Source organism: Callospermophilus lateralis, chromosome 14 (genome assembly GCF_048772815.1).
Source record: "Callospermophilus lateralis isolate mCalLat2 chromosome 14, mCalLat2.hap1, whole genome shotgun sequence".
Taxonomy (NCBI): Eukaryota; Metazoa; Chordata; class Mammalia; order Rodentia; family Sciuridae; genus Callospermophilus; species Callospermophilus lateralis.
The window spans coordinates 21,813,074-21,839,279 of NC_135318.1; the positions used below are offsets into that span (position 1 = coordinate 21,813,074).

Below are 26,206 nucleotides of genomic sequence, written 5' to 3' on the forward strand. Positions count from 1 at the left end.
TTTGACTAAAGCTGGGTAAGATTTTGATTTGGGCAAAATCTTTGAATCTTTTTTTTTTTTTTAAGACAGTTTTAGGATATTTCATAACAGGTTTTGAAATTTGTATGTTGCAAACCCTTAGGGATTTAGAGATGATTTAGAAATTTTTCATCTTGTTTTAATATTTTTGAAAAGTAACTGTAGTGGAATGAGCATTGGTTTAAAATTTAAGAGACTGGTTTAGATATTGATTCTGCTGTTAGCAAACTCAGGGTTTTTCTTTGTGTGTGTGGTTTTTTTTTTTTCCTTTGGTGGGGGGCCTTGCCCAGGCTGGCCTCTAATGCTGAATCTTCTTGCCTCAGTCCCTGAAATGTCTGGACATGGGTGCATGTTTCTGTATTGGGATTACAAGCTTGGCTTTATAATGGAAGTGTGGGGATGTTGATTAGATCAGTGATTGCCTATAAGGAATTCTGTCTTTTAGGATCCAGTTCAGATAGTGAGGAGATAACATAGTTATTTTAAGTATTTTTAGAAAACTATCCTAGGAATCCAACATGTAACCATTATATACTTTATAAAGTCATAGGTTTGAGAACATTTGGTGTGATTGGTGCACTATCTCATGTTTATTATAGAAGTTTTGATCATAGGAAAGTAATATAATGAGAAACACTTTGGTATTTATTCCCATGTTATTAAACAAAATCACTTGCCAAAAAGTTTAAAACGTGTGTGTATGGTTTTTTAGTGGTAGGTACTTTGACTCTAAATTCTAGTAACTTCTATAATAAGAGAAATCATGCTCAATAACTTTAGAAAATGGACTGGATTTTTGCTTTCTTATTTTGTGACTGAATTCTTTTGCTACATTTAGATTTAATTTTTTTTATCTTATAATAATACTGGCACTATACTTAAAATTGTCAATAATAAAACAGGACTTTTTAAAAAAGGTGATGGCACAAGAAGCTAATTCTGACTTTAATAAAATTGTAGTTATAGTACTTTAAAGTAAAATTCCAAAACAAAACCTCAATTCTAATACTGCTCAATATTTTACTTGTGTGTCTGACAGTAACACAGATTGTTCCTTTGCCAGAGGTAATCATTTTTAAGTTGATCCTCGCTGTTCTTTTCCTCTGATTATTTAAAAGGATGGGAAGAAAATTGAGTTTTCATGGATTGGGGACTGACGCATATTATTCACTGAGTTAATCGGCTACATTTTTCTTTTAGCCTGTCAAGTTAGCTGTTGTTTGCAGAGATGGTCAGGTCCATCTTTTTGAACACATATTAAATGGGTAAGTAAGAAGTTTTCCTGGTCAGAAATTTTGTTTCCCTGTTTATTTTTCATATTTCCACCTCATTATTCTTTCAGTATATTACAGTTCATTTAGTTTATTTATTTATATTAATACAGTAAGAACCCAAGTTTTTGGAGTTATGGACCATTTTATTTTAATTTTTTTGTGTGTGGTTAGGAGAGTGACTTTTAAAATACAAGTATAGGGATTTAACTATAGACCATTATAAAAGTAGTATGTACTCACTTTCAAACATTCAAGAAACTCGAATCTTCCTCCATTGAGTTCTCCTAGGGGTATCCATAAACATAGTGTGTAGCCTTTGAGACTTATTTACATAGTGGTATGTACATGGAATGTATAATTGAGGCCTAAAGGAACTGGGACCCAGAGATAGTGAGCCCGGTGAGGACTTGGATATTTCTTCTTGGGTACTAGTAAACTGTTGAAGGGCTTTAAGTGGAGCATTGATAGGATTTGATCTAAATTTTGAGGCACTCATTCTGTGTGATATGCTGGAAATAGTCTAAAGAGAGGTAAAGGCCAAAGCAGAGATGCAAATTCTTGGTTTCTAGGTATAGTTGTGAAGTTATTATACTTGAAGGAGTAAGTTGGAAAGATAGCTTTAATTTTAAATGATAGAGGGGGGTGCACTTAAGTGATAATATATCTAAGGTGTGAGGAATGTGTGACTGAAATACAATGAAGGGTACAATCATTGGAGGTAGGAACTGAGATACCAGAGTATTAGAAGTCTCTTCAGCCTGAACATGAAATATGGCAACTGCCAAGAAAGGAATTCATTAGGGAGCAGTGTTGGGAAGAAGGAAGTAAACCACTGAAATCTTCCAGAAATATAGGGGAGTAACCCAGAGGTGGCAACAAGAAGGGTGTTGCTGACAACATTTGAAAGTTTTCAGGTGAAAGAGGGAGAGACTATAGTCTTGAAGTGTCAGTGGAGAACAAGGAGCACACATAAATCAGACCTTACTAAGGTCTCTGGCACAAGGGTGTGGGAGAGAAAACAGCTACAACTTGAGAGGGTTGCAAGGATGAGCCAGGGAAGAGAAGGTTAAAAATGTCCTTAGATATGGAAGACATACTTTTGTTTCTGGAGCTATATTGCAGAGGTCATAGTGAGGCTTCTGGGGGTTGGGAACTGTTGGAGATGGGACTGGCTGGAAGAGAGAATGTGTGTGTAAGGGCTGAAGTGAGGGGCGGGTTGGAGCAGGTGAGAGGTCATTTGGGAACTTAGGGAGTCCTTTTCTTTTGGTACTGGGGATTGTACTCAGGGAAACTTAACCATTGAGTTATATCCCCATGTCTAAAAAATTTGAAATAGGCTCTCAGTAAGTTGCTGAGGCTAGTCTTGAACTTGGAATTCTCTTGCCTTGGTCTCCTAATGGTTGGGATTACAGGCATGTGGCATTGTGCCTGCCTGGGTCCTCCTTTTGGGGCTTTCCTGGGTCCTGACAGAGTGGGGCAGAGGGGCAGGTGTGTTTCAAGGTCAGTTTTAGCATGGAGGTGTTGGTGGAGACAGGTGAAATCTTGAAAGGCATACTTGTGCTTTAGGTAGTGATGGTAGTGTGGAGGTTAGAGCAGGGTTACTTTACATGATTAGGTGCCAGCTTCAGAGAATTAGTAAGAGGTGTTGTTTGAAATTCTCTAATCTTAATATTTTTTTTTTTCCCTATTCCTAGACACTGCAAAAAGCCTTTGACTTCAAACTGTACAATTCAGATAACAACACCTGGGAAAGGCAAGAAATCAACACCAAAACCCATCCCTATTCTAGCAGCTGGCTTTTGCCCAGACAAAATGTCATTGTTGCTTGTGTATGGCAGTTGGTTTCAGCCTACTATTGAGCGAGTGGTACGTAGATGCTACTCTGGAGAAAAACAATATGGCATCAACCCATCCTTAGGAAAGAGGAATGTTTTGTTTTTTTTTTTTTTTTAAGAACACATTGGCTACTCATTGGAATACTTAAGGAGAAATAGGACCTTCCACTGGGTGGTTTATTTTAATTTGTAAGAACTTTGTGTTCTATTCAGCCCAGTATACCTAAAATAACATTTTCACACTTACTTGATATAAAGCATTGTTTTGAAATATTTAATGTTGTTTTACACTTCCCTCTTTTGGCATTTTGTCTTCTGGTGTGCATTTTATTTTACATTTATACATCTCAGTTGGGATTAGCCTCCTCTTGGTGCCCAGGAGCCTCATGTTCCTACTGTTGTTGTTTTGGTTAGCACAGGTATGACTTGTGTTGAATTTTGCCTAGTTACATAAAATGGAAATCTTCATTAGAGCCCTTTGTGATAGCACCCATTGTATTTTCTAAGTGCGATTGCAGTGGGCAGTGCAATGACTTAACATTTTTTACTACAGAAGTTTCTTTGAACACTTGTGAATTATTGGCATGTCCATATAGGTGATTGCTTGAGCTTGCATTTTTAGTACTTAATAAGGCCCTCAGGGAAACTATGAGTGGAATAATGCATGGCCACCATTTGTTGAGTTAAAAAGTATCTTTTTCGCTGGGTATGGTGGTGCACACCTGTAATCCTGGCGGCTTGGGAGACTGAGGCAGGAGGATCAAGAGTTCAAAGCCAGCCTCAGCAAAAGTGAGGTGCTAAGCAACTCAGTGAGACCCTGTCTCTAAAAAAAAAAAAAAAAAAAAAAATTGTAGGGATGTAGCTCAGTGGTTGAATGTCCCTGAGTTCAATCCCTAGTATCCCTCTTCCCCAGAAAAAAATAGAATACCTTTTTTCACCATTATTTTTTTCCTTTGGTGCTGGAAATTAAGTCCAAGTCTTCATGCATCTATCATGGAGTCACGTCTCCAGCCCAGTGAATACTTAAAAACAAACAAAGAAACAAAAAAAAAACCCTAATGCATAGATTTAAAAATAAAAATCTTCTGGGTGTGGTGGCACATGCTTGTAATCCCAGCAACTCAGGAGGCTGAGGCAGGAGAATTGAAAGTTTGAGACCTACCTGGGCAACCTAATGAGACATTGCCTCAAAAACTTAAAAAAAAAAAAAAAAAAGTGCTGGGGATGTAATTCAGTGGTGGAGCACCCCTGAGTTAGATCCCAGGTACTGCCAAAAAGAATGAAGAAGAAAAAAGTCCATTTGCTCTTTTAAATTATGAATGTAAAAAATTCTGCAGTGTCTTAGGAGTTTCCCATTTCCCCAGTTGCTGTAAGAGTGGTGATTGTGGCCAACATTTTAGTGAGGAAGCCTTCCACACTAATTTTTTTATTTTTAGAAAATGCACAATTAATCATTGTCATTTTGTTCTTATTCCCAATTGCTTTGTTTGACATTCTTTTCTCTTCCCTCCATCTCCCTTCTTTTAAAAAATTTTTCTAGGCTTTAAACTCCAAAGAAACTCATATGTGTTTAGTAAGAGATATTTCAAACTGCTGGGCCCCAAAAGTAGAAACAGCCATAACAAAGGTAAGTACATTCCACATTCCAAGTAAATTAAGTAAAAATGACATTTGGGGGATATTGTTCTGTAGTGTTAAACTTCATTTATCTTTTTAATTCTGTACTTTGTGATCTTGCCTTAAAAATTTTGTGGGATTACAGTTTTAGATACCAAGATTATAAAATTTCATTTAGGTGCTCTTGATTTGTTGACTGAGAGAATGGTTGGCTGGCTGGCTAGAATTAAAAACCTTGGGTTTAGTTCTTTCTTGCCCGGGTATGTGATCATCAGGACAGGGAATACGTAGCAGTGAATATTAACTTTGTTAATGAATGGTTCTCAGTCTCAGTACTTTAAAAAAAAAAAATCTTTGTTGAGAAGAATATTGTGTTTTAGGGTGCAATAAAACCACAATGAGGCTAAAATTTATTCCCACACATAAAAGGCATCATTGTGGTGCTGTGGTTTGAATATAACTAACTTGGTTAATTTGGTGTCTACATGTAAATGTCATGTATTTAACAGTTTAAGGGGAATGGGAAAGCCCAGAAATGCTATGATGACAACCACATGGTTTCGCTTCTGGCTGAGTTTCAGAGATGACACTTTTCTCTTGGCTGTCTGAGCATTTCTGGCAAAGATTGATTTTTGGAGGTGGTCTTTAACATTTTTAAATCAGTGTGTGTCCTTGGGTAATCTGTAGGTTTTGCTTCTTATTTTTTATTCCTTCATTTTGAGGGGGATGACTGGGGATTAACTCAGGGCACTTTATCATTCAGTTACATCCCCAGTCCTTTTTATATTTTATTTTGAGATAGGTTCTCACTTAGTTGCTGAGAGCCTCACTGATTTGCTGAGGCTGGCCTTGATCTTCTGATCCTCCTTTCTCAGCCTCCTGATTCATTGAGATTTAGACTTGCTCCACCATGCCCGCTGTTTTTCACTTTTAACAAAGTCTCAGAAGTTTTAAAGCCACGTATTCTCAGGTTATTATGTTAAAACTTAATTTGCCAACATTCAGTTAAAATTTCCTTGTATTCCTATCATGGCAATTAGATTACGTTGAGTTTTTCAATAGAAAAGCCTTTTGAAGAGTTTGTTTTCTCATTGAGGAACCATAAGGAGTGTAAGGCATAATTTCCTTTTATACATTCCCAAAACTGTGTTTAACAGGTGAGAACACCAATGATGAATTCTGAAGCAAAAGTTCTGGTGCCTGGGATTCCTGGGCATCATGCTGCTATCAGACCTCCTCCACCAGCCAAGGAAGTAGAGACCAAGAGGAAATTAGGAGGAAATGAGGTACTGTAACCCCTTTGACCAGATACTTGAGTTTGAGATTTTATAGTGCTTGGGAGAGTGTAATAAGTATATAGAATAATGCTAAAGCTGAATCTTTATAAGAAATGTCCTAAGTTTGTTGCTGTTGTTCTATGTTCCTCCCAGGCAGCTTAGGTCCCCAAATTCTAGATTGTCACCTTTATAAGACTTGAGAAAGTGTAATTTTTTTTGATTAAATTTTGGCCATTTGTTAATAATTAACAGGATAATATAAAATTGAATAAGCCAGGACTTGCTGTGATGATTTTCATTGGGTTTCGCATACTGCTGAGTTCCAGTGATGGCTCTTTTCTCTTGGCTGTCTGAGCGATCCTGGCTGGTTTTGTGCCAGTTGGTCTTTAAAAATGGTCATTATAATTGCTTAAAATGTTTATAAACGTTATTATTTTTTTCACTCAAAACCCTTCTGTAGTTATTGTAGTTAATCTCTGCAGAGTTCTCCTTTTCATCTTTCATTCACATTCTTCACTTTTGTCTAAGTAATCTAGAATTTTATCAATTCTTTAGCTGGAGGGGTTGGAGGTAACCTAGCTGTTCATAAACATCATTCCTTAGTAGTGTGATATCTGGCCTTAAATAAAAGTATGAGCTTTCTTTAGCCTGGCCTAGATTCATTTCTTTAATTTCCTTCCTTTTTAATGTTTTCCATATGTTAGGATAAATCAAGTAGGAAGCTTTCCAGAGCACATCTGTTTGCTTTGTTAGTCATAGAACAGATTTATATCTTCACTTTACTACCAAGGAGCTGGCAAATTATGGTTTCAGTCAGGGATCAGTTCTTTCAATTGGGTCTTTGTATCATAGTCATGTATGTTTAAATTAAGAAATATTATCAAGAACACTTGTCTGTAGTAAAGCATATAGCTAATAAAAGCATCTAGCTAATAAAACATTTGGAATCACTAAAAAAATAGGAAGACATATTATGAATTGTTTGGGGGGTGCATAAACATGCTCTGTTGATAATTTTTTTTTTTCCTTTTACAGATCTGAAGTTTTTGCCAAGAGATAGTTAGATTGGGGGTAATGGGTTGTTTCTTGTGCTTTAGTAATCAGATGCCAGCTCCTTAATTCTGTTGAATCTTCCATAGTGGGATTCTGTGAATTAACATTTTCAAATCATGCTTCTTTGGCATTCATATTTTTTGTTAGCTTATGGAAACTTAAATTGGAGATGTTTCACTTGTCTTCCATGTAGTCCTTGTGGTAGTGAGATTCCTTTTGAATAAAAATGAACATGTTTGTTTTTTTGGGGGGGGGGTTGAAATGATTCCTGTTTTTTGTTTTCTTTTCTTTTTTATAGGGATATATTAACTCAAGGGGATTGGGGTTGTGGCTCAGCAGTAGAGTGCTCGCCTAGCACGTGCGAAGCCCTGGGTTCGATCCTCATCACCACATAAAAATAAATAAATAAAATAAAGGTATTGTGTCAACTACAACTGAAAAAATATCTATTTAAAAAACCGTCAAAATTGATTTTATTATTATTTTACAAGTTAAAAATGAAAAATAATAATAGATTCGTTAAACATTAAAGAATTCTTATTAATGTTAATGTGAGAGAAGGAAAAGAAAAAAGACAGTAAATCAGTTGGGTATGTTTTTGTCTCAACTATATTAGGTCTTTTTATTAAATTATTTAAAATTGTTTTAAAAGTTGTAGATATACACAATACCTTTGTTTAATTTATTTATTTTTATGTGATGCTGAGGATCAAACGCAGTGCCTCACACATGCCAGGCAAGCTACAGTCCCAGCCCTATATTAGGTCTTTTCTGATTGATCTTAATAGGTTGTTTCTGTTCTGTAGGTTAGCATTGAAGAACGTCTGGGAGCAATGGATATAGATACAAAAGAAGAAAAAGATGACCTTTTGCAGACGAATAGCTTTCCAGTTCTTCTCACACAGGGTTTAGAAAGTAATGATTTTGAAATGCTAAATGTAAGTATTTTAGCAGTGTTTCAATGTTTAGCAGTGTTTAAATTTTTAGTTTTTCCTAGTAAGTGATTGGTATAGCACAAGACAGTGAATAATCATGTTGTACAGCAGCTTGTAATTAATATTTTGTGAGTTTAGTCAAATGTATATAATATGGTGACATTATACAGACAGTCACTAACCTACAGTGGTTTTGTGTTGAATTCCTTTAAACCTGGAATGCATTTTCTCATAGAAATATTGTTCTGAATTGTTAGTTTTTAGGCTTTAGTTTACAAAAGCCTTTATAAAAATAGCGTAGCTGAATTATAATACTCAGCATTCTAGATCACAATTTATATTTTTTTCTGTAGGAAAATGCGTTCCTGAGTTTTTACTCTGGATTCCAGAAACTTATTTCCCCCTGGCCGTGAGAGGGGGCGGTGAGGTGGAACCTTGACAATGGGTAGGAGGTTTGGGGGGAAATTCAAGAGGGTTGGGGGATGTATTGTAAAATATGTGAAGGCAAAAGTACTAAAAATTATATGAAAGGAGGCATTTATGACTTCTGTGGAAGTTGGTGACTGCTTGTATGAAGTTACTCAATTTAATCCTCTTGAATTTCATAACGTGGTAGTGCTCTATATAGAATATTTAATTGTGACATGCATTCTCAATTTGAGCAGCATCATAGTTTCAGTCATAGTTGTGTAATTTGTAACTTATGAATAATGTCTTTGATTTTATTTCTAAATGGTAATATATTTGTGTCTAAAGGAGGTTTTACAAAATGAGAGAGGATATTAGCAGGTCTAAACCTCAAATTACTTTTAAAGAAGTTTTAGAAGGTTTATTTTAGTTTACTATGGCAAAACAACAACGACAACAACAACAAAAAACACCTAGGTGAGGATTTGATAAGAAAGAAGCTGTAGAAAACAGTTGACAGTATTTTTGAAATGTAATATAACTTGCCTGTCATCATTGCCTATGTAACTATGCTTTGAAACCTTCCTCAATGGGTGAATCAGTTACAAAGTTTTTTTTCTTTTTTTAACTAAGAAACATTTGAAACTTTTTTTTTTTTTTTTTTTTTTTTGTGGTACTGGGCTTTGAACCCAGGGCCTTGTGCATGCAAGGCAAGCACTCTACCAATTGAGCTATTTCCCCAGCCTTCAAACATTTTTGAGTAAAGTGAATCACCGTCATTCAGTTTCAGAAATTATCGACACTGGCCAAATCTGTTATGGTTCATTTACCTCTCTACCTCCCCAGGTTATAGTGAAACAGGTCTCAGAAGTGATCAAATGCCATTTCATTGACAGATACTTACCTATTCAAATTAAAAGCAGCTATAGTCCATTGCTTAAAAAAATAACCACAGTCCATTATCATGTCTAAAAAAGTAAACAGTAATTCTTTAAAATTATCAAATGTCATTAGTGTTTAAGTTTTGCTTTCTTTAAACAGGATCTCAACAAATTATATCCTGTTCTTTGTTGTTATGTCTGTTCTGTGTTTTGTAATTTACTTTTTGGAGACTCTAGACAATTTGTCTAATAGGGAGTCCCATGTTCTAGATTTTTTTTTTAAATACTCACTTTTCTACCCATATAAAAAAATTTTTTTTATAGTTGTAGGTGGACAGCATGCCTTTATTTTTAATTTATTTATCTATTTATCTATCTGTCGAACCCAGTGGCTCTCACAAGCTAGGCAAACTCTCTACCACTGAGCTACAGCCCCAGTCCTCATGTTCTGGATTTTGCCTACTCTGCCTCTGTGGTATCCTTTAGTATGTTCCTTTGTCCATCTTGTTTCCTGAATACTGGTAGTTAGATCTAGAAACTTAAAAGACATTTAGTGTCAACTCTCTTTTAGCAAGAACTTCTCACAGGTGTTAATATTTAACTTTTATCAGATGTCATAGGGTTGTTTGAAAGACAAATGCTGTTTTCAAATTATAAAGGTTTTTATATTACTAGGTAGAAGCAATTGGAAATTAGTCGAATAAATTATGTGCTTGAAAAGATTGTAAAAGTTACAGTGAAGCGCTCTTAAAATAACCTCGTTTTAGAAGTGAGAAGTAAGCCAGGTGTGGTGACGCATGCCTGTAATCCCAGCAATTGGAGAGGCTGAGATAGGAGGATTGTAAATTTATGGCCAATCTCAGCAATTTAGAAGACCCTAAGCAATTTAGCTAGATCTTAAGCAAATTAGGGAGACCATGTCTCAAAATTTAAAAAAATAAATAAGAAGGGTTGTGGGTGTAGCTCAGTAACAGAGTGCCCCTGGGTTCAATCCCCAGTAGGCCCCCATTCCCTCCAAAATGTTCAAAGTATTATGGGCATTATGCATTGTGCGAGCTTGGTGATGCATGCCTATAATCCCAGCTAATAGGGAGGTTGAGACAGGATTGCAAGGTCATGACCAGCCGTAGCAATTTAGTGAGGCCCTGTCTCAAAAAATTAAAAAGTTAAAAATGACTGGGGATATGGTTCAGTGGTAAAGTGCCTCTGCATTCAATTCCTCATACCAAAACGGGGTGGGAAGCAAGTAAAAACAATGTTTTCTTCCACATGAAATAACTTTACCAGAAGCTGCCTTAAAAAGATACATGATGCATAGGAGGACATTAAAAATAGGAATAAGGAAAGTGAGCAAGGACAGGGATATTTATTTAAATTTAATTTATTTAAATTAAATAAATATTTAAATCTAATTTATTAAATCAATATTACTTAAATATTTTCTAGGGGCTGGGATTGTGGCTCAGTGGCAGAGTGCTTGCCTTGCATATGTGAGGCACTGGGTTCAATCCTCAGCACCACATAAAAATAAATGAATAAAATAAAGGTATTGTGTTCATCTACAACTAAAAATAAATAAGTAAAGAAATAAAAAAATATATTCTAAAGGTTTAAATGAAATCTAGAACAGATCTAAAGCAGATTAAAATTAAAACATTAAAATAAAATAACAATGGATGCAAGAAATCAATTAAAATGGAACCCTGCTTAATTCCCATATTGAGTATTGAATCTAGGGGTGCTATACCACTGGGTTATACCCCCATTCCATTTTTTATTTTATTTTGAGATATGGTCTCACTGAATTGCCAGGCTGGTCCTGACGTAGCCTTCCAAGTTAAGATTATAAGCTTTGTGCCGCTATACCTGGCTCAGACTTAAGTAACTGGAGGTCTAACCCATGTGTTTATAAGTTAGAATATTCAGTATTGTTATTATGGTGAATCTCCCCCAATCAATCAATCTATATGTTCAACCCATTCTCAATTAAAATTTCAGAAGTCCCTGTCAATCATCTTTTAGAAATTGACAAAACTGGTCCTGAAATTTATAGGAAAGACAAAGAATGTGAAATCACCAGAGCTATATAACAAAGGTTGGAAGAATTACCCTACCTGGTTTTATGATAAAGCTGTGTGATCAGTATAGTTCAGTATTGGTGAAAAATATAGATTAAGGGACAAAAACACTATACGAATAAACTACACACATTGGGGGAAAAAACCTATCTCAGCTTTGTTTCATATATCACGTAAGAATTAATGGAAAGTAGACCATAGGCCTAAATATAAAACTTAAAACAAACTTCTAGAGGAAAATTAGGCTTTCTAAGATACATCATGAAAAGCATGAAAGGTTAAAGAAAAAATTGGTCGCTGTGGTCAGTGGCGCATGCCCATAATCCTAGTAGTTTAGGAGGCTGGGGCAGGAGCATCACGAATTTAAAGCCAGTCTCAGCAAAAGTGAGGTGGTAAGCAACTCAGTGACACCCTATCTCTAAATAAAATACAGAATAGGGCTGGAAATGTGGGTCAGTGGTTGAGTGCCCCTGAATTCAACCCCTGGTAACCCCTTACTCACCACTATTCCCTTCCCCGCCAAAAAAGGGAAAAAAATTGAAAAAAAAATGATAACTTGGACTTCTTGAAAATTACAAACCTCTTCTCTTGAAAAGATAATGTTAGACTCATGAAAAGAGAACCTGTAAGCTGGCAAAAATATTTGAAACTTGTATCAGACAAAGGTGTATTCAGATCATTGAAAGAACTTAAAAATAAGACTTCACTCAAGAAAAAATTTTAAAAAATTGGTAAAGATTTGAACACTTTACAGAAGAATTCCAACGAATAATAAGTATGCATGAAAGTATATATATTACTAATCACAGAAATGTAAATGATTACCATAAATAACAGTACATATCTGGTATAGGATGTTGAAAGATTAAAAGATAGTGTAATATTGTGGAGAATGTAGAGTAGCTCACACACTTTTTGTTGTTGGAAATATAAAATTATACAGCTACTTTGGAAAACAGTTTGGCAGTTTGTTTATTTATCTATTTATTTTTGTACCCGGGATTGAACTCAGGGGCACTGGACCACTGAGCCACATCCCCAGCCTTATTTTGTATTTTATTTAGAGATCTGGTCTCACTAAGTTGTTTAGAGCTTCATAGTTGCTGAGGCTGGCTTTGAACTCATGATACTCTTTAGCCAGAGCCGCTGGGATTACAGGAGTGCACCACTGCACCTGACTAGTTTTATTAAAAATTAAAAATAGACCTACCATATGATCCAGTCATTCAGTTCCTGGGTATTTATCAAGAGAATAACACATTGCCTCTAACCTTGATTTGCCAAATTCAGTTGGTTGTTTATTGCCCAGATTTATTTTAAATCATTTTTGTAGACAATTTTTCCTGTATTGTCCTTAGTTTCTTATATTATAGTTACATTGATGATACTTTTATTTTTTTCCACAGAAAGTACTCCAAACTAGGAATTTAAACCTGATAAAGAAGACTGTGTTAAGGATACCCTTGCATGCTGTTATTCCATTGTTGCAAGAGGTAACTGCTTCTTTTTTCATTTTAAGATCCTAATCCTTTGAATTAAAGGGAAATGCCAGTGTCTAGAGAAGTGGATTTGTGATCCTTACTCATACTTAAGGATGCATGGCATTTAGAGAGGGAGTGGTAGATGAATTAGAGGAAAGTGCTTTGGAAGGGTGAAAAAAAAGTTGGAAATTGAATTTATAAACCAATAAAAGGAAATACAATGGGCATTTTTACCTTTATTCCATTAGCAGGGAGTATGTATCTCTTTATCTAGAATGCAGTTACAACTTTAAGGTGAACAATACAATGCTGTTTGTACAGAAGATCACTGCATGGGGTGATTGTAATAGAAACCCAAATTTGGTTTTTCCCATTATTTCCTATAAGGAGCTCTGACCTCACTTGAAATGATTTTTGGATATGTTTTGATTTGCTTTAGTGCAGATGGGGTGTTAATCTTTATGCCTGTCGGTGTGGAATTATAAAGAGCATAACAATGATCTGGTTCAGCCTCAGGCCTATACAAGACTAACTTTCACTGTCTCCGTCAGGCGGCTGCCCTGTCTTATGCTTAAGTAAGTTTATTTAACCGTGTTAAGAAAGGGTAGGTAGCAGCTGGACAAAAGAAGCAGGAGCAGGGAGTGGTGGAGAACAGAAAGCCTTGAGTGGTACCAAGGGCTAAATAACTCCAGCTCAGGCAAATCACAGGTTTGGAGCCATTTGGGTACCTTAGGTGCATCGCTTTCAACAGAATTCCAATAATTTGATAACCATTATTACCTTAAGGAAAATATTTTTCTTGGTTTCTTTTAAAAGCATACATAATTGTATTGAAGGCTTAAAGAGTGGGTACAAATTATTAAAAGGTATACCTAAAGATAAAGTCTGTTCTTTGTAATCAGTAATTATGCTATTTGCTTAACATGTTGAAGTGCTTTGTGAGAGTGAGAGTGGTTTTGTTATTAATAGTGGGAGTAAGGTTTACCATTAATGGTAGTGAAAACCTCTATATTTAAAAATGCAGTATAAGGCCAGGCGCAGTGGTGCACACCTGTGATCCTAGCGGCTTGGGAGGCAGAGACAGGAGGATTACGAGTTCAAAGTTAGCCTCAGCAACTTAGTGAGGACCTAAGCAACTCAGCAATAACCTGACTCTAAATAAAATATAAAAAGGGCTAGGAATGTGTCTCAGTGGTTCATTGCCCCTGGGTTCAATCCTTTGTACCAACACAAATAAATATGCAGTATCATATATTAGAAAAGATCATATGCTTTTTGACTATTAATCAACTCCAAGACAAAATTTGCCTGACCCTGATTTTTTTTTGTGTATTTTAAAAATTGAGATAAAATTCACCTATTTAAGATGAACAGTTTAGTGAATTTTAATACGTTCATAGGTTGTGCAGTTGGCGTCCCCCCAAAAAATCCTGTACTTTGTCGTAACTCTACTTCCCCTTCCCCCAGTTATTGTCAATCATCATGTTTATTTACTGTCTCCATGTATTTGTCTATTCTGGACATTGATTCATATAAATCCAGTTCTAGATTTCTTTAGATAATTACTCTTGTGGGAATAATTCAAAGTGGTTGAAGATAGACTACTAAATAAAATAATTTTCAGCTCTTGTTTTTGTACACTGGGAACTAATGAAGATTGTAGCCTCTGTTGTGCTGTTGCTAATAATGTTTTTCCTCTTCCTTAGCTTACAAAGAGGTTGCAAGGACATCCTAATAGGTAAGATGTTTAGATGACTAAATTGCCTTTTTTTAAAAGTAAATTAGAGATTATTGTTAAAAACAGCAATATCTGAAAGTGTTAAATAGTATTAGGTAACCCCATATTCTGATGGTAGAATTCTTCAAAAGTTAAATGTTGGGGCTGGGGTTGTGTCTCAGCAGTAGAGTACTTACCTAGCATGTATGAGGCGCTAGGTTCGATCCTCAGCTCCACAAATAAATAAATAAATAAAATGAAGGTATTTATTTATAGAACTAAAAAAACTTTTTTTTTTTAAAGAGAGAGAATTTTAATGTTTATTTTATAGTTATAGGCAGACACAACATCTTTGTTTGTATGTGGTGCTGAGGATCGAACCCAGGCCGCATGCATGCCAGGCTAGTGCACTACCGCTTGAGCCACATCCCCAGCCCTAAAAAAACTTTTTAAAAAAGGTTAAATGTCACTCTTCCCCCATTTTAGATTAAATGATTTTATTTCTAAGATTTTATTACAGTATTTTTTTTTTTTTGAGAAAGCTCCTATGTAGATATTTCAGATTTTATTAGGTCATTTAATGAGTTAGACTCATTTAATGAGTTAGTCTTAATCACTGTATGTAAAATTGACAATTTATAGAATTTGCCTAACCTCTAGTAGTTGCTTAAGAGACCATAAAGAAATGTCTTAGGACTGGGGATGTGGCTCAGAGGTAGAGTACTTGCTAGTGTGCGTGAGGCCCTGGAATCAATTCCCAGTACTACCATACACAGACACAAAAAAAATTTAGCTAAAAGACTAAATTTGTAGTCTTTTTCCTAGGTTTTGATTAAACTTAAACAGGAAGTTGGTATCTCAGAGATCCTAAGATTGTAGCATGCTGTCATTGCTGTGTATATTGTATGGCTTTTCTTTTCTGATTACTTTCTGTTACCTTTCTGAGCTCACAAAAGAGGAAAGCTAAAGAACTCATGAAATAGAACTGGCTCTCACAATTTAGGTTTATATTTATTTACCTTTTAATATTGGTGTAGAAGACTTTGCTGTTTGCTTTTGAAGGTGAATATCAGATGGTGGATTCGGATATCATGAACATACAATGCCAAATCAGTTAAGCTCAGTTTGGATGAAGATTATTGTTGTAGTATCAGTTAATTTGAAGTAAAGCATAGGTTTTATTTTGAAGTTGTTTTGGAGGGACTGATTTTTGTCTTATTTTTCCAGTCCCTACTCTAGGTAGTTAGTGTTTTTCAGGAATCTCAAACTCAGTGAAAAATACAACATGAATATTAAATGCATAGTTGTTTGTTTGTTTGTTTATTTTTGAGAAAAAGGAAGTTTTATTGATTTGCTAGCAGAGAAAAATATAGTGAAGTAAGCCCTCAAAGCATGCACTTCTAACTGCCAAGGGGAATACAGGACTTTTAAAAGAAGATAAAACGACTGTTTTCTGATATCATTAAGTGTAATTAATTTTTAGCTTGCATTCTTTTAAAACATACTTTTAGTTGTAGATGGACACAATACCTTTGTTTAATTTTTTATATATTTTTATGTGGTGCTGAGGATTGAACCCAGTGCCTCATATGTGTTAGGCAAGTGCTCTACTGCTGAGCCACAAACCCAGTCCCTCAACTTGTATTCTTGAGAGAGCCATTGCTTCAGTTTCTAGGTCCAGAGTTTCTTTATTCTTATGGGCAGGGAGTTGTTGGTTTCTCTGCTGTACAGTCATGACCTTGTAATATGAAGATAGTAAGAGCCACAAAACCTTCCTGAGGAGAGAATTTTGCCTGCCTTCAGACTCCAGCTGCAAGGTCAACTCTTCCCTCCACCTCCAGCCTGCCAGCCCGCCTTCCAGACATCAGACTCTCCTGCCTCCACATGAGCAGATCCCTTAAAGCCTCCTTCTTGATTCCATTTCTCTGAAAACCAGTTTCAGAGGTCTTAGTCCATAGAAAGCCAGCTCCATTCCTCAGGGCTCAAGGTGAAGCAGAACATCATGGAGGAAGAGTGTGGCAGAGGGAAGCAGCTCACATGATAATCAGAAAGCGGAGAGAGCTAGTTGTTGATTTATTATGGTCATCTTCACAGCATAACTTCTAGATCTTCACTTGCCTATCTGTATTTTTCTAAAATTTTAACTCAATTGTATTTAGTTTTGAATTTGTGGATATTTACTTGGAGTTTGTTTGTTTTTTTTTTTTTTTTTTCCAGTGCTGTTTTAATGGTTCAGTGGTTGAAATGTGTGTTAACGGTTCATGCATCATACCTATCCACAGTAAGTCTTTTCTGAGTATCAATAGTTTGGTTTTGCTAAGCATTATAAAATTTGATAAATGCTGAACAGAATCATCTCTTATTTCTTTTCTTCACCCACTAGATTTTTTTTTTTTAGAGATTTTATTTTTTCCCAGGTGACTTTACATGAATCCTTTCTTAATTAAACTGTGTGACCCTTTTCCCTCCTGAATCTTAAAAGTAATATACAGTGTATAAGAAGGCTTTTAAAAATACAGGAAGGAGAAATATTATATGTTGATATATTAATCATGTTTTTCTCTACACAGTACTTGCTCAGCAGAATTGTTACATTGTGTATATCCTTACCCTCCTCTTAAAAAACACTGCCAAGTTTTAAAGCCTTCATATATGCTGACATGTCTGTCTTGCCTTGGGGGGATAAAAATGATGTAAAATAACTAAACTGGCTTTTTTTATTTTTGTTTTAAACCAGTCCACAATTTTTATTGCAGTGGTCGTTTTTGTGAGGATGAGGAGTTTGATCTCAAAATAGTGTTACATTGAAAGGTCTTATACAGAAATTGCCATCCTATTCAATATCTTTAGTGTTTTAAGACTCACATGGTGAATATAAAATTCTTAAAGATTAACAGTATACACTCAATGGAAAAAAAAAGGCACTAATAGCAGCTATTTCTTTTAAAAAGATCTTCAGGTGATAGGAATGAGCACTGAGGTAGTAGAATAAATTGATGACATAGTTAATGAAACTTAATTGGCATTCTTTTTGGGGAATTACTCTTTTTTTACAAAAATGTTTTAATGCATAGTGTTAAATTTGTGCTGCCATGTCTCAAAAGAAGGCTTGCCAAGGTAGGTGGAGTGTATGATGCTCCAGTGCCTTATGGAACTACAATCAAGTGCAACTATAAATAATACTGAAAAACGTTCACCATCTGATCACTGTATAATACTTTCAAGGCATTTAGTCTGCTTATCCTTTGCAGTATTCTAAGACGTTCACATTGGCCATCACATTTATTTTAGTGCTTGCCACAAGGGAGGCATAAAACCTGTTGTTTTGGCTAAAATGAGGCAGTGGGTTCTATGTAAAAGTAACCATATTAAAGGGTCTAATGGCAATCACTGACAGGCTGCTTAAATGACTGGTATCTCCATCATTCACTGTGTTGCAAGGGCGCAGTGGAAAGGAAAAAACAACAAAATAAAACAAAACCAAAAAAAAAATACTAATGCTTTTTCAATGGATTGAATTGGAGAAATTAAATCCCCTTAAGAGCCAGATGGCACTTAATGGGGTTAATATACGACAATTTTTATTTAAGTGAAATTACTGTGTGGCCTCCCAGTTTCTTTCCAAATGTCGAATGGTTCTTAATATCATCCAAACCATTTACTTGCCACTTGAGTTTAATACCTGTAAATTCATTTTAATGGCATCTTTAGAGCTAGTATAAATCATCTTTTTAAGGGTACAGTTTCAAGATCCCAGAATATAAATAAAAGACTTTTTTATTGAACTGTTTTGTTTCATGTGTGGCAATGTACAAAGCATACTGGCAATTATTCAGACGCAGCAACTTCACAAAAGATGTGTAAGAGTCTTCTACAGTATCACCTGTCATTCACCAAGATCTTCTTTGCCTCCTCTACAATTATTTGTTTTTTTTTTTTAATCACTTAAACAGAAGAGAACTGCTTTCTTTTTTTTTTTTTTTTAATCTCCTTGTGTAGAAGATTTCCTTACTTTCATATCATTAAAAACTTTGATGACTTCATCATTCACTGTAACTCCAGATGCCATAGTGCTTGAGGCTGTGATGTGTCAGCTGCTCCAGCTCTGTGGCTCTGGGAAGAGGAAGAGGGGCAGGCAGACAGCAGCAAGTGCGGGGTACGCCAGGAGCTCTAAACTTGCATTTTGCTAGAGTTGGCAAGCTTTTCATTGGTATGTGAATTATATTATTTATTCAGATAGAAGAGAAGGAAGATAAAATCTTAATGTCAGAAAAAGTTTTTTTAATGAGTTCTTTGTTATCTGTTCCATCAGTTATATTTTAAATTAGAAATAGAATTAAAATTATATACTCTGATTTGTCCAGCACTTTAAAAATACACCTCCACCCCCTTTTTTTGCAGTACTCAGAATTGAACCCAGTGCCTTGCACAACTAGGCAAGCACTGTACCACTGAGCCATATCTCCAGCCCACAGTATTTTTTTTCCACATTTTCTCATGGTGATGAGATTTGTTGTTGCATATTTGTACTTGCATACAATATAACATTATAATTTGGCTCAATAAATTTTCTTGAAAAGTTTTAGTGTGGATCACTGAAAATCCTTAATTGCTCTTTTCTCTTTTTGGTCTGAATCCAGGGGCACTCTACCATTGAGCTACATTCATAGCCCTTTATTTTTTACTTTTTTTTTTTTTTTGAGACAGAGTCTCCTTAAGTTGTCTCGAACTTGCAGTCCTTCTGCCTTGGCCTCCTAAATCACTGGGGATTACAAGCATGCACCACTATTTCTGTCCAGCTCCTTAATTATTCTTTAAACTATAGCTCTTCCTTTCTTAACATAGTTTATACAACTCCTACATGGTCCCTGTTCCTTTTCTGTGTCTCACATTCCTTTTGGCTTTAGTGATTTGAAACAGTGAAAATTGTTAGATAACCTGCTTTGAGGTCAGCTGTGCATTGTTTGTGTGTCCAGGGAGAACTCGGCTAAAATGTTAAATAGGTGTACAGACAAGCAATAGAGTGGATTAGATCTCCTAAGCCTGCAGGAATCCTGGGAGGTGAATTGAGGGCAGTGGTGTGTGGAGTGGCTCTGTAGCATGGTGATCTGCATTTGATGATTGAAGCAAACATGATATGTTTTAGAACCCTGGCTAGAATACTGGGTGATACTAAATCTCAGTTACTTGCTTAGAAGCAAGAGGCCCAGAGGCCTTGAAGTGAAATCTCTTCTGGAATCAACTACTGAAGTTAGCATCATAGATTAAAGATATATTTAAGTTTATTCTCTAAGCCAACATCTCTGTTAGCCATAGATGTTTATGGCACTCTGATCCCCATCTTGGATCTAATAGTCTGAATGGGGGTACATAAATGGGAGATGATGATAAATTGAAACATAATCACAGTAAACCTTGTGTTACTTATTTTTGTGCCTATCTGCTGTTTACAAACAGGAATGAAATACCATTTTATGCACAAGTGTCAGACATAGGAGATTAAATAAAGGTTGATTATAGGAGAAAGTTAGGGTCCCTTTTTCTATAGCTCTACGTGGACAAAAAATTTTCTCTTTTAATGATTTATGGGATTCAATAATAGGAATGCTATTTGGGTCAATTCTGTCTTCTCTTGTTCTGTTCTACTGGTCTCTGGGAGCTGGGAAAAACTCCCTCTAACTCACTGATTCTTTTTGGTAAGGATAGATAATGTGCCCTCATTGGAGAATAAGAGTCAGAGGAGAGTCCCCTCTAGCCAGAGATGTGTCATAGAGATGTTTTTTAAGTTATATACTTTGTACTGATTTTACCTGAAATAATTTATCAATATGAAGAACTTCCATCCTGTAGTTTTGCCCTACCTGGTAGTTTTCTCCCTCCTAACCATGTATCATTATTATTATTATTTTTTTAGAGTTGTGGGTTTTTTTTTTTTTTTTTTTTTTTTAATTTTCCTGCTGGGATATTGTGGGCCTTTTGTGAAGATTTGTGATGTTGCTTGGCTGTGTCCCCAGCAGCCACTGCCATTGGAAGTGTTAGCAGATGCTTATGTAGTGGCTGAACACTAAAGTGGAGCTGATCTGATCTGTATATTTCTCATCTCTGTATGTGATAATACCAATCATTCATTTTTCCCCCTCTAGTTGCCTGATCTGGTACACCAGCTGGGGACACTGTATCAGCTAATGGAAAGCAGAGTCAAAACTTTTCAGAAACTCTCACATCTTCATGGAAAGCTTATCCTTCTAATCACACAGGTGGGTAAATGAGAGTATTTCTAACCAACACTTTTGATTGTGATAAGAATGGAGTATAAATAAGATTGCTTACCTAATAAGCTGTTCATGGTGGCACATGCCTGTAATCCCAGCAACTTTCACGGTGGAGGCAGGAGAATTAGAAGTTCAAGGGTAGGCTAAGTAACTTAGTTAGGCCAAAGCAACTTAGATGATGTCTCAAAACAAAATTTAAAAAGGACTGAGGATGTAGCTTAGTGTTGAAGCACCCCTGGGTTCGATCCCTGGTTACACCCCCTTTTCCCCAAGGCAGTGGGGTGCATTGCTTATCTGATATTTGAGGTCTACTTCATTTAGCTGGAAAACAGAATCCAGGCTTTACCTTGAAATATTATCTATTTCACACTTAGAAAGATTAGTTATACCCCCCTTTCAGCTTATATTTAAATTGTTTCTCACTGGGATATTTCAGTTGTTAATATAACTAGGTTGATAATGTTATTATGAACAAGTTACAGTATTTTTCTGCAGTTAAATTTTTGGCAAAGAAACATACTCTAATCACCTCAGAGGTTTTCCCCAACTTTTACAAAGTAATTCTTTTCTCCAGGTATTTGAAGGTGCTCTCCCCTCTCCCCCATTTGCTCCACATTATATTCAGACCATTCATTCTTATGGGAGGAGAATGAATGGGTGATGGTGGGAGATGGGAGTGGTAGTGGTTGGGATACTTGGGATAGATATGTACTGTGCTTAAAAATTCTACTTTTTCAGGTTACAGCGTCAGAGAAAACGAAGGGAATGTCTTCCCCTGGACAGAAGGCAAAGTTGGTGTATGAAGAAGGTAAAGGTGGCAGGAGGGTAGAATCTTGAACTGAAATAGTGAAGTGTTTCATAGTGACTCAGTTTTCTTACTGTGTGAGAACATTCATATAAAGTCTTGCTTTGACAAATCTCAAAATATTCAAGACTGTGGCAAAAACCTATGATAATAAGAGAAGGTACAAGTATGACACAGTGACAGAAAAGGTGTGGAATGGAAGAATCCTGAGCAAATTTTATGCCAGTACATGTGAAAATGTAGGTGAAACTAGTACTTCATTAGAAAACATTAATGACCAAAATTGATTTAAAAATCTAAAATTGAATTAATTAAAACCTCTTATAGGATAGGATACTAGGCCCAGAGGTTTATTTTTTGGTATTGGAGAGTAAACCTGGGGGCACTCAACCACTAAATCCCCTTTTAATATTTTATTTAAAGTTAGAGTGTCCCTAAGTTGCTGAGGCTTACTTTAAACTTGTGATCCTCCTACCTTCATCTTCCTAGCCACTGCGTCACCGTGCACAACTGTTGCTTTCACACATTTTAAAGCCATAGTTCTCTAGCTTTTTGGTATTAAAATTCTTTTACTACTTTTTTTTGTGTGTGTGTACATTTGCAAAGTGTTTTATTCACATACATATGAATTCCCCCTTAAGATGATGTAGACGTGAAGAGACAGGTAGTTAACTCCATAGGTTCCTCATCTTATATTTGCTTCCTTTCTGTCTCATTTAGTTGGAACCTCTAAATTTTGATGCAAGGTCCAAAGTTGATTGAATTTTTTTTCCCCTGATGGACACAACATCTATTTTATTTTTATGTGGTGCTGAGAATGGAACCCAGTGCCCCACACATGCCAGGCGAGTGCGCTACCGCTTGAGCCACATCCCCAGCCCGGTTGAATTTTTTAAGTCAAACATTTTGTGGGAATTTATCAATGTAAATGTGTTTTCAGATGACATCACATCCAAGAATCACATTGTGCTTATTATTACATTAATGATGCTAAAATCAGTGACATTTTCTTCTCCATTTATTTCCCAAGGTGCTTAGAAAATAATATAGCTCTGCTACTACTTTTACATTTGAATGTTTTTTCTCTCAATCATATATTTAACATGTCAGTTAGTAATATTTTCATAATTAGTATTTTTATTATGGTTTTTAAAAATACTAATGCTTCCATTCTTCTCTGTTTATAAGCCAGCACTTTTTTTTAGTTGGTTGTTCAAAACATTTCAAAGCTCTTGACATATCATATTTCATACATTTGATTCAAGTGGGTTATGAACTCCCATTTTTACCCCGTATACAGATTGCAGAATCACATCGGTTACACATCCACGTTTTTACAGTAGATGGGGTAGAGAGAGAAGATGGGAGGGTAGGGGAAGGTGGGGGATAGTAGAGGATAGGAAAGATAGCAGAATACAATAGTCACTAGTATGGCAATATGTAAAAGTCAGCACTTTTGACATAATTTTTCTACATCCAGAGAAATCCAGATTATTTGGTGGTCCAGAAATGGCTTGTATTTTAAGTTGAGGGTTTGTAGGGGTTTGTGTATTTAGTCTTTTCTAATAGCATCTTGAAGGAATAGTTTAAATAGATTGCAGTTTTATTCAGATAAGCTTATTAAATTAACATTTCTTGCATGAATGATAGATGAATAATAAGTATTACTAAAAGTAAGTTTAGGAATTTGGTGCTTTCTAGTTTTTAGGGACATGCTCTCTGCTTTGTTCACAAAATTAAAGCTGGATTTTCCCCCTCCCTACAGAATCTTCTGAAGAGGAGTCCGATGATGAAGTAGCAGATAAGGATTCTGATGTGAGTTATTTGTTTCCTGGTACATAAATCTGCCTTTATAGCCTCATTGCTCCATGAGAATGAGCCTTTCATGATTGTTTTCCTCCTTGACATATCTACCAGGATGACTGGGATGAAGATGAGGAACAGAAAGAAAGTGAAAAAGATGAGGACATTGATGAAGAGAATGAGGAGGAAGATGAGGATGCTGAAGAAAAAGAAGAAAATGGTGAGGACAGAGATGGGGCAAGTGAAAAAGAATTAAATGGAGATTCTGATTTAGATCCTGAAAATGAAAGTGAAGAGGAGTGAAGACAGAAGAGCAAGCCAGTCAGACTGTGAATCCTGACTCACCTTGCCCACTGCTGCGGAGTCCTCCTAGGGAGGGTTGTCCCCATGCCAGGACGCCAAGGACCGCTGCATATTTCCACATTCACAGCGGCGATTCCTATGCCACCTTGCTGTCCTGAGTGCCCCAGACTTTTAACTGTGTAAATAAGAGTGTTTCATTCAAATGTTAATAAACTTTACACAGTAAATAGACACATTTTCTGCAATGTACTGACATGAGTGTCCAATATATGGTATATTTTTATAATATAATATCTTAATATGATTGGTTATGTCAGGAATTGACTTAAGTGAAGACAGACATATCCCACAGGGTTTCAGAAACTGGACGCTTGTGAATGAGTCAGCTCTTCTCTCAGGTTGGTATCTTTCATCAAATCCATATGTGAAGCAGCACAGTGAAAAATTTTTAATTTGGTACATTTTAATAAAATATGAAGGAATAACTAAAAACTGGAGTTAAGAATTATTGTGATTAAAAAACAGAAACAAAAACCCTATTTACCAGTATCCCTAGCTTGTGTATTAACTGTGGTTATCTGACTCAAGTCCAACTGAAGTTTTGGAGTGCTTCCTCAAAACAACCACTTATTTTTTAAGCTGTCATGTGAAATATTTTTTTAAAACAAAACAGAAAATTATGATAATTAAAAAACTAAAGATTTAGCCATATTGAGAAATTTTGTTGGCTGCAGATTGCCTGTACAAAAATAATCAGTGTATATAGATTTAGAAGTGCTCATTACCTGTAACTTTTTAAAAAATTCACTCATAGCTGCTTTTGAAGAGGTTTTCATTTTTATTTAAATTACTAATGAATCAAAGAACTATTGTTTATTTTTTTCTCTTTGGTTTTAGATATTAATGATAACCTTGTTGGAATTTTTTTTCCAAAGAAAATATTTTTATAATTCAGTAATTTTAATGTTTTTTGTCCTTTTTCATTGCCGACTTGGCAGTGTTAGGGTATCTTTATCTTTAAAACAATAAATTCAACTCAAAAAAGATTTTTTAATGTATTAATAAGTATTTTGGTGCGCTACAAAAGCTTTTTCAGATTATTAGGAATTTGCTTTGTTTCGTTTTTAAAGAATGAGCCAGTATTTAGGAAGGGCTGGGCAGATGGATTTATCTTTTCCCACCTGTGAATATGTAAAACAAATAATTATCTCTTGAGGGACTTTTTAACATCTGTGGCAGAACAGAGGTTTCTGTGCTCAGCTCGCAGAGCTGGAACCCTCAGCACCTCTTGGGAACACAGTTTGAGCTGCTGGTGTGATATATAGTGGTATGTGTTTATCAATGGCAATTTAATACCATCTCTTTGTAAAGTGAATAAATACTCATCTTTACCCAGTGCTTGTCTTGTGGTATATGTAGAGGAATTTAGCCATGTGGTTGGGTTTATGGTACGAAGGTTTTTAAAAAGGGATTTTACTCCAGTAGCATTAGTAGGTAAATGCTTTCAAGATTTGTTATATAACCTAGAGTTTTTAAATGAAAGAATCAAGAATTTTGTCTTTAGTGTTAGGTAAAGCTGGTAGTTTCTTGAAGCTGTCCCATGTGGCTGGGTTGTGACTCTACAGTGTAAGGCTGTAGTGACAATAAGGAAGAGGCACGTGTGCTGATAGAGCAGGTCCTGAGAGTCATGTTTCCTTTACCCTAGTTTAGAAGTAAATGAGAACTATGTGATGATATCTTACTCATTTATTGATTTGTGAGTTTTTTTGGTTTAGCAAAGTCCAGAGTTGATTTAGGCTTTTTAATCAAAATTCAATCAATTCTGGTAAATTTTGCTGTCTGGTCAATTCAGAAAATGAAGTGTTGTGTGTGGGTTTTGTTTTTTTTTTTAAATGTTAGCCCTCTAACCAAGTCACCAATCATATGTATATCATATTTAGTTGTCAAATTCTGATAATCCACAATATTCCCCCTCACTTGGTTGAAATTTAATGAGCTTGCATAAATTGTGTTGAATAGTATATGGCATTCTGGATTTGTCTGATTGTTTCCTTATTATTAGATTTCTGTTTTAATGTTTTGGGCAAAAATTCTTAAATAAGTGCTTGTGTTTGAAATGAATTTGTAGAAGTAAATTCCTTGGGTCTAGATGAGGATATTGAATAAATAAGTATGTTTTGGTATAAGTAGATGTGAAGGCTTCAGGTTTGGTGCCTGAAGGTCAGAACTGAGACCTGGAGAGTGCAACATTGGATGCGTTGACATTTGTCAGGTTCCTGTCTGGATTAATTCCCAAATTTGCCATTTATTCATCTTAGCAAATGCATATCGATTGCTTTCTCTCTGGCTAGTATGATTTTATTGCTTGGTATCGCTGAACAATGGGGAAAAATAATACCTGCCTGTTGTGGTTTGGATAAGTGTCCCCCAAACATTGTGTCTTATTAAA

General features: G+C 35.6%; 1 protein-coding gene, 2 non-coding genes and 1 pseudogene across 3 annotated transcripts in view; 3 read left to right on the forward strand and 1 right to left on the reverse strand.

The window, feature by feature from the left end:
- Positions 1–23,988, forward strand: part of Wdr43 (WD repeat domain 43) — a 42,234-nt gene extending 18,246 nt beyond the window's left edge. Inside the window, exons 7-18 of the mRNA XM_076833320.2 lie at positions 1,219–1,283; positions 2,987–3,158; positions 4,668–4,754; positions 5,902–6,030; positions 7,881–8,012; positions 12,783–12,869; positions 14,564–14,595; positions 16,792–16,855; positions 20,718–20,831; positions 21,585–21,654; positions 23,417–23,466; positions 23,569–23,988. Of these exons, the coding sequence (XP_076689435.1) occupies positions 1,219–1,283; positions 2,987–3,158; positions 4,668–4,754; positions 5,902–6,030; positions 7,881–8,012; positions 12,783–12,869; positions 14,564–14,595; positions 16,792–16,855; positions 20,718–20,831; positions 21,585–21,654; positions 23,417–23,466; positions 23,569–23,757 (1,191 nt within the window). The 3' untranslated portion in view covers positions 23,758–23,988. The remainder of the gene's footprint in view (positions 1–1,218; positions 1,284–2,986; positions 3,159–4,667; positions 4,755–5,901; positions 6,031–7,880; positions 8,013–12,782; positions 12,870–14,563; positions 14,596–16,791; positions 16,856–20,717; positions 20,832–21,584; positions 21,655–23,416; positions 23,467–23,568) is intronic.
- Positions 5,280–5,357, forward strand: LOC143380824 (small nucleolar RNA SNORD53/SNORD92). Its single transcript, XR_013088700.1, has one exon. It is a non-coding gene; the product is annotated as a small nucleolar RNA SNORD53/SNORD92 (small nucleolar RNA).
- LOC143380825 (small nucleolar RNA SNORD53/SNORD92) lies at positions 6,302–6,379 on the forward strand. Its single transcript, XR_013088701.2, has one exon. It is a non-coding gene; the product is annotated as a small nucleolar RNA SNORD53/SNORD92 (small nucleolar RNA).
- Positions 18,156–18,643, reverse strand: LOC143380344 (cofilin-2 pseudogene; annotated as a pseudogene).
- Positions 23,989–26,206: the final 2,218 nt, after the last annotated feature.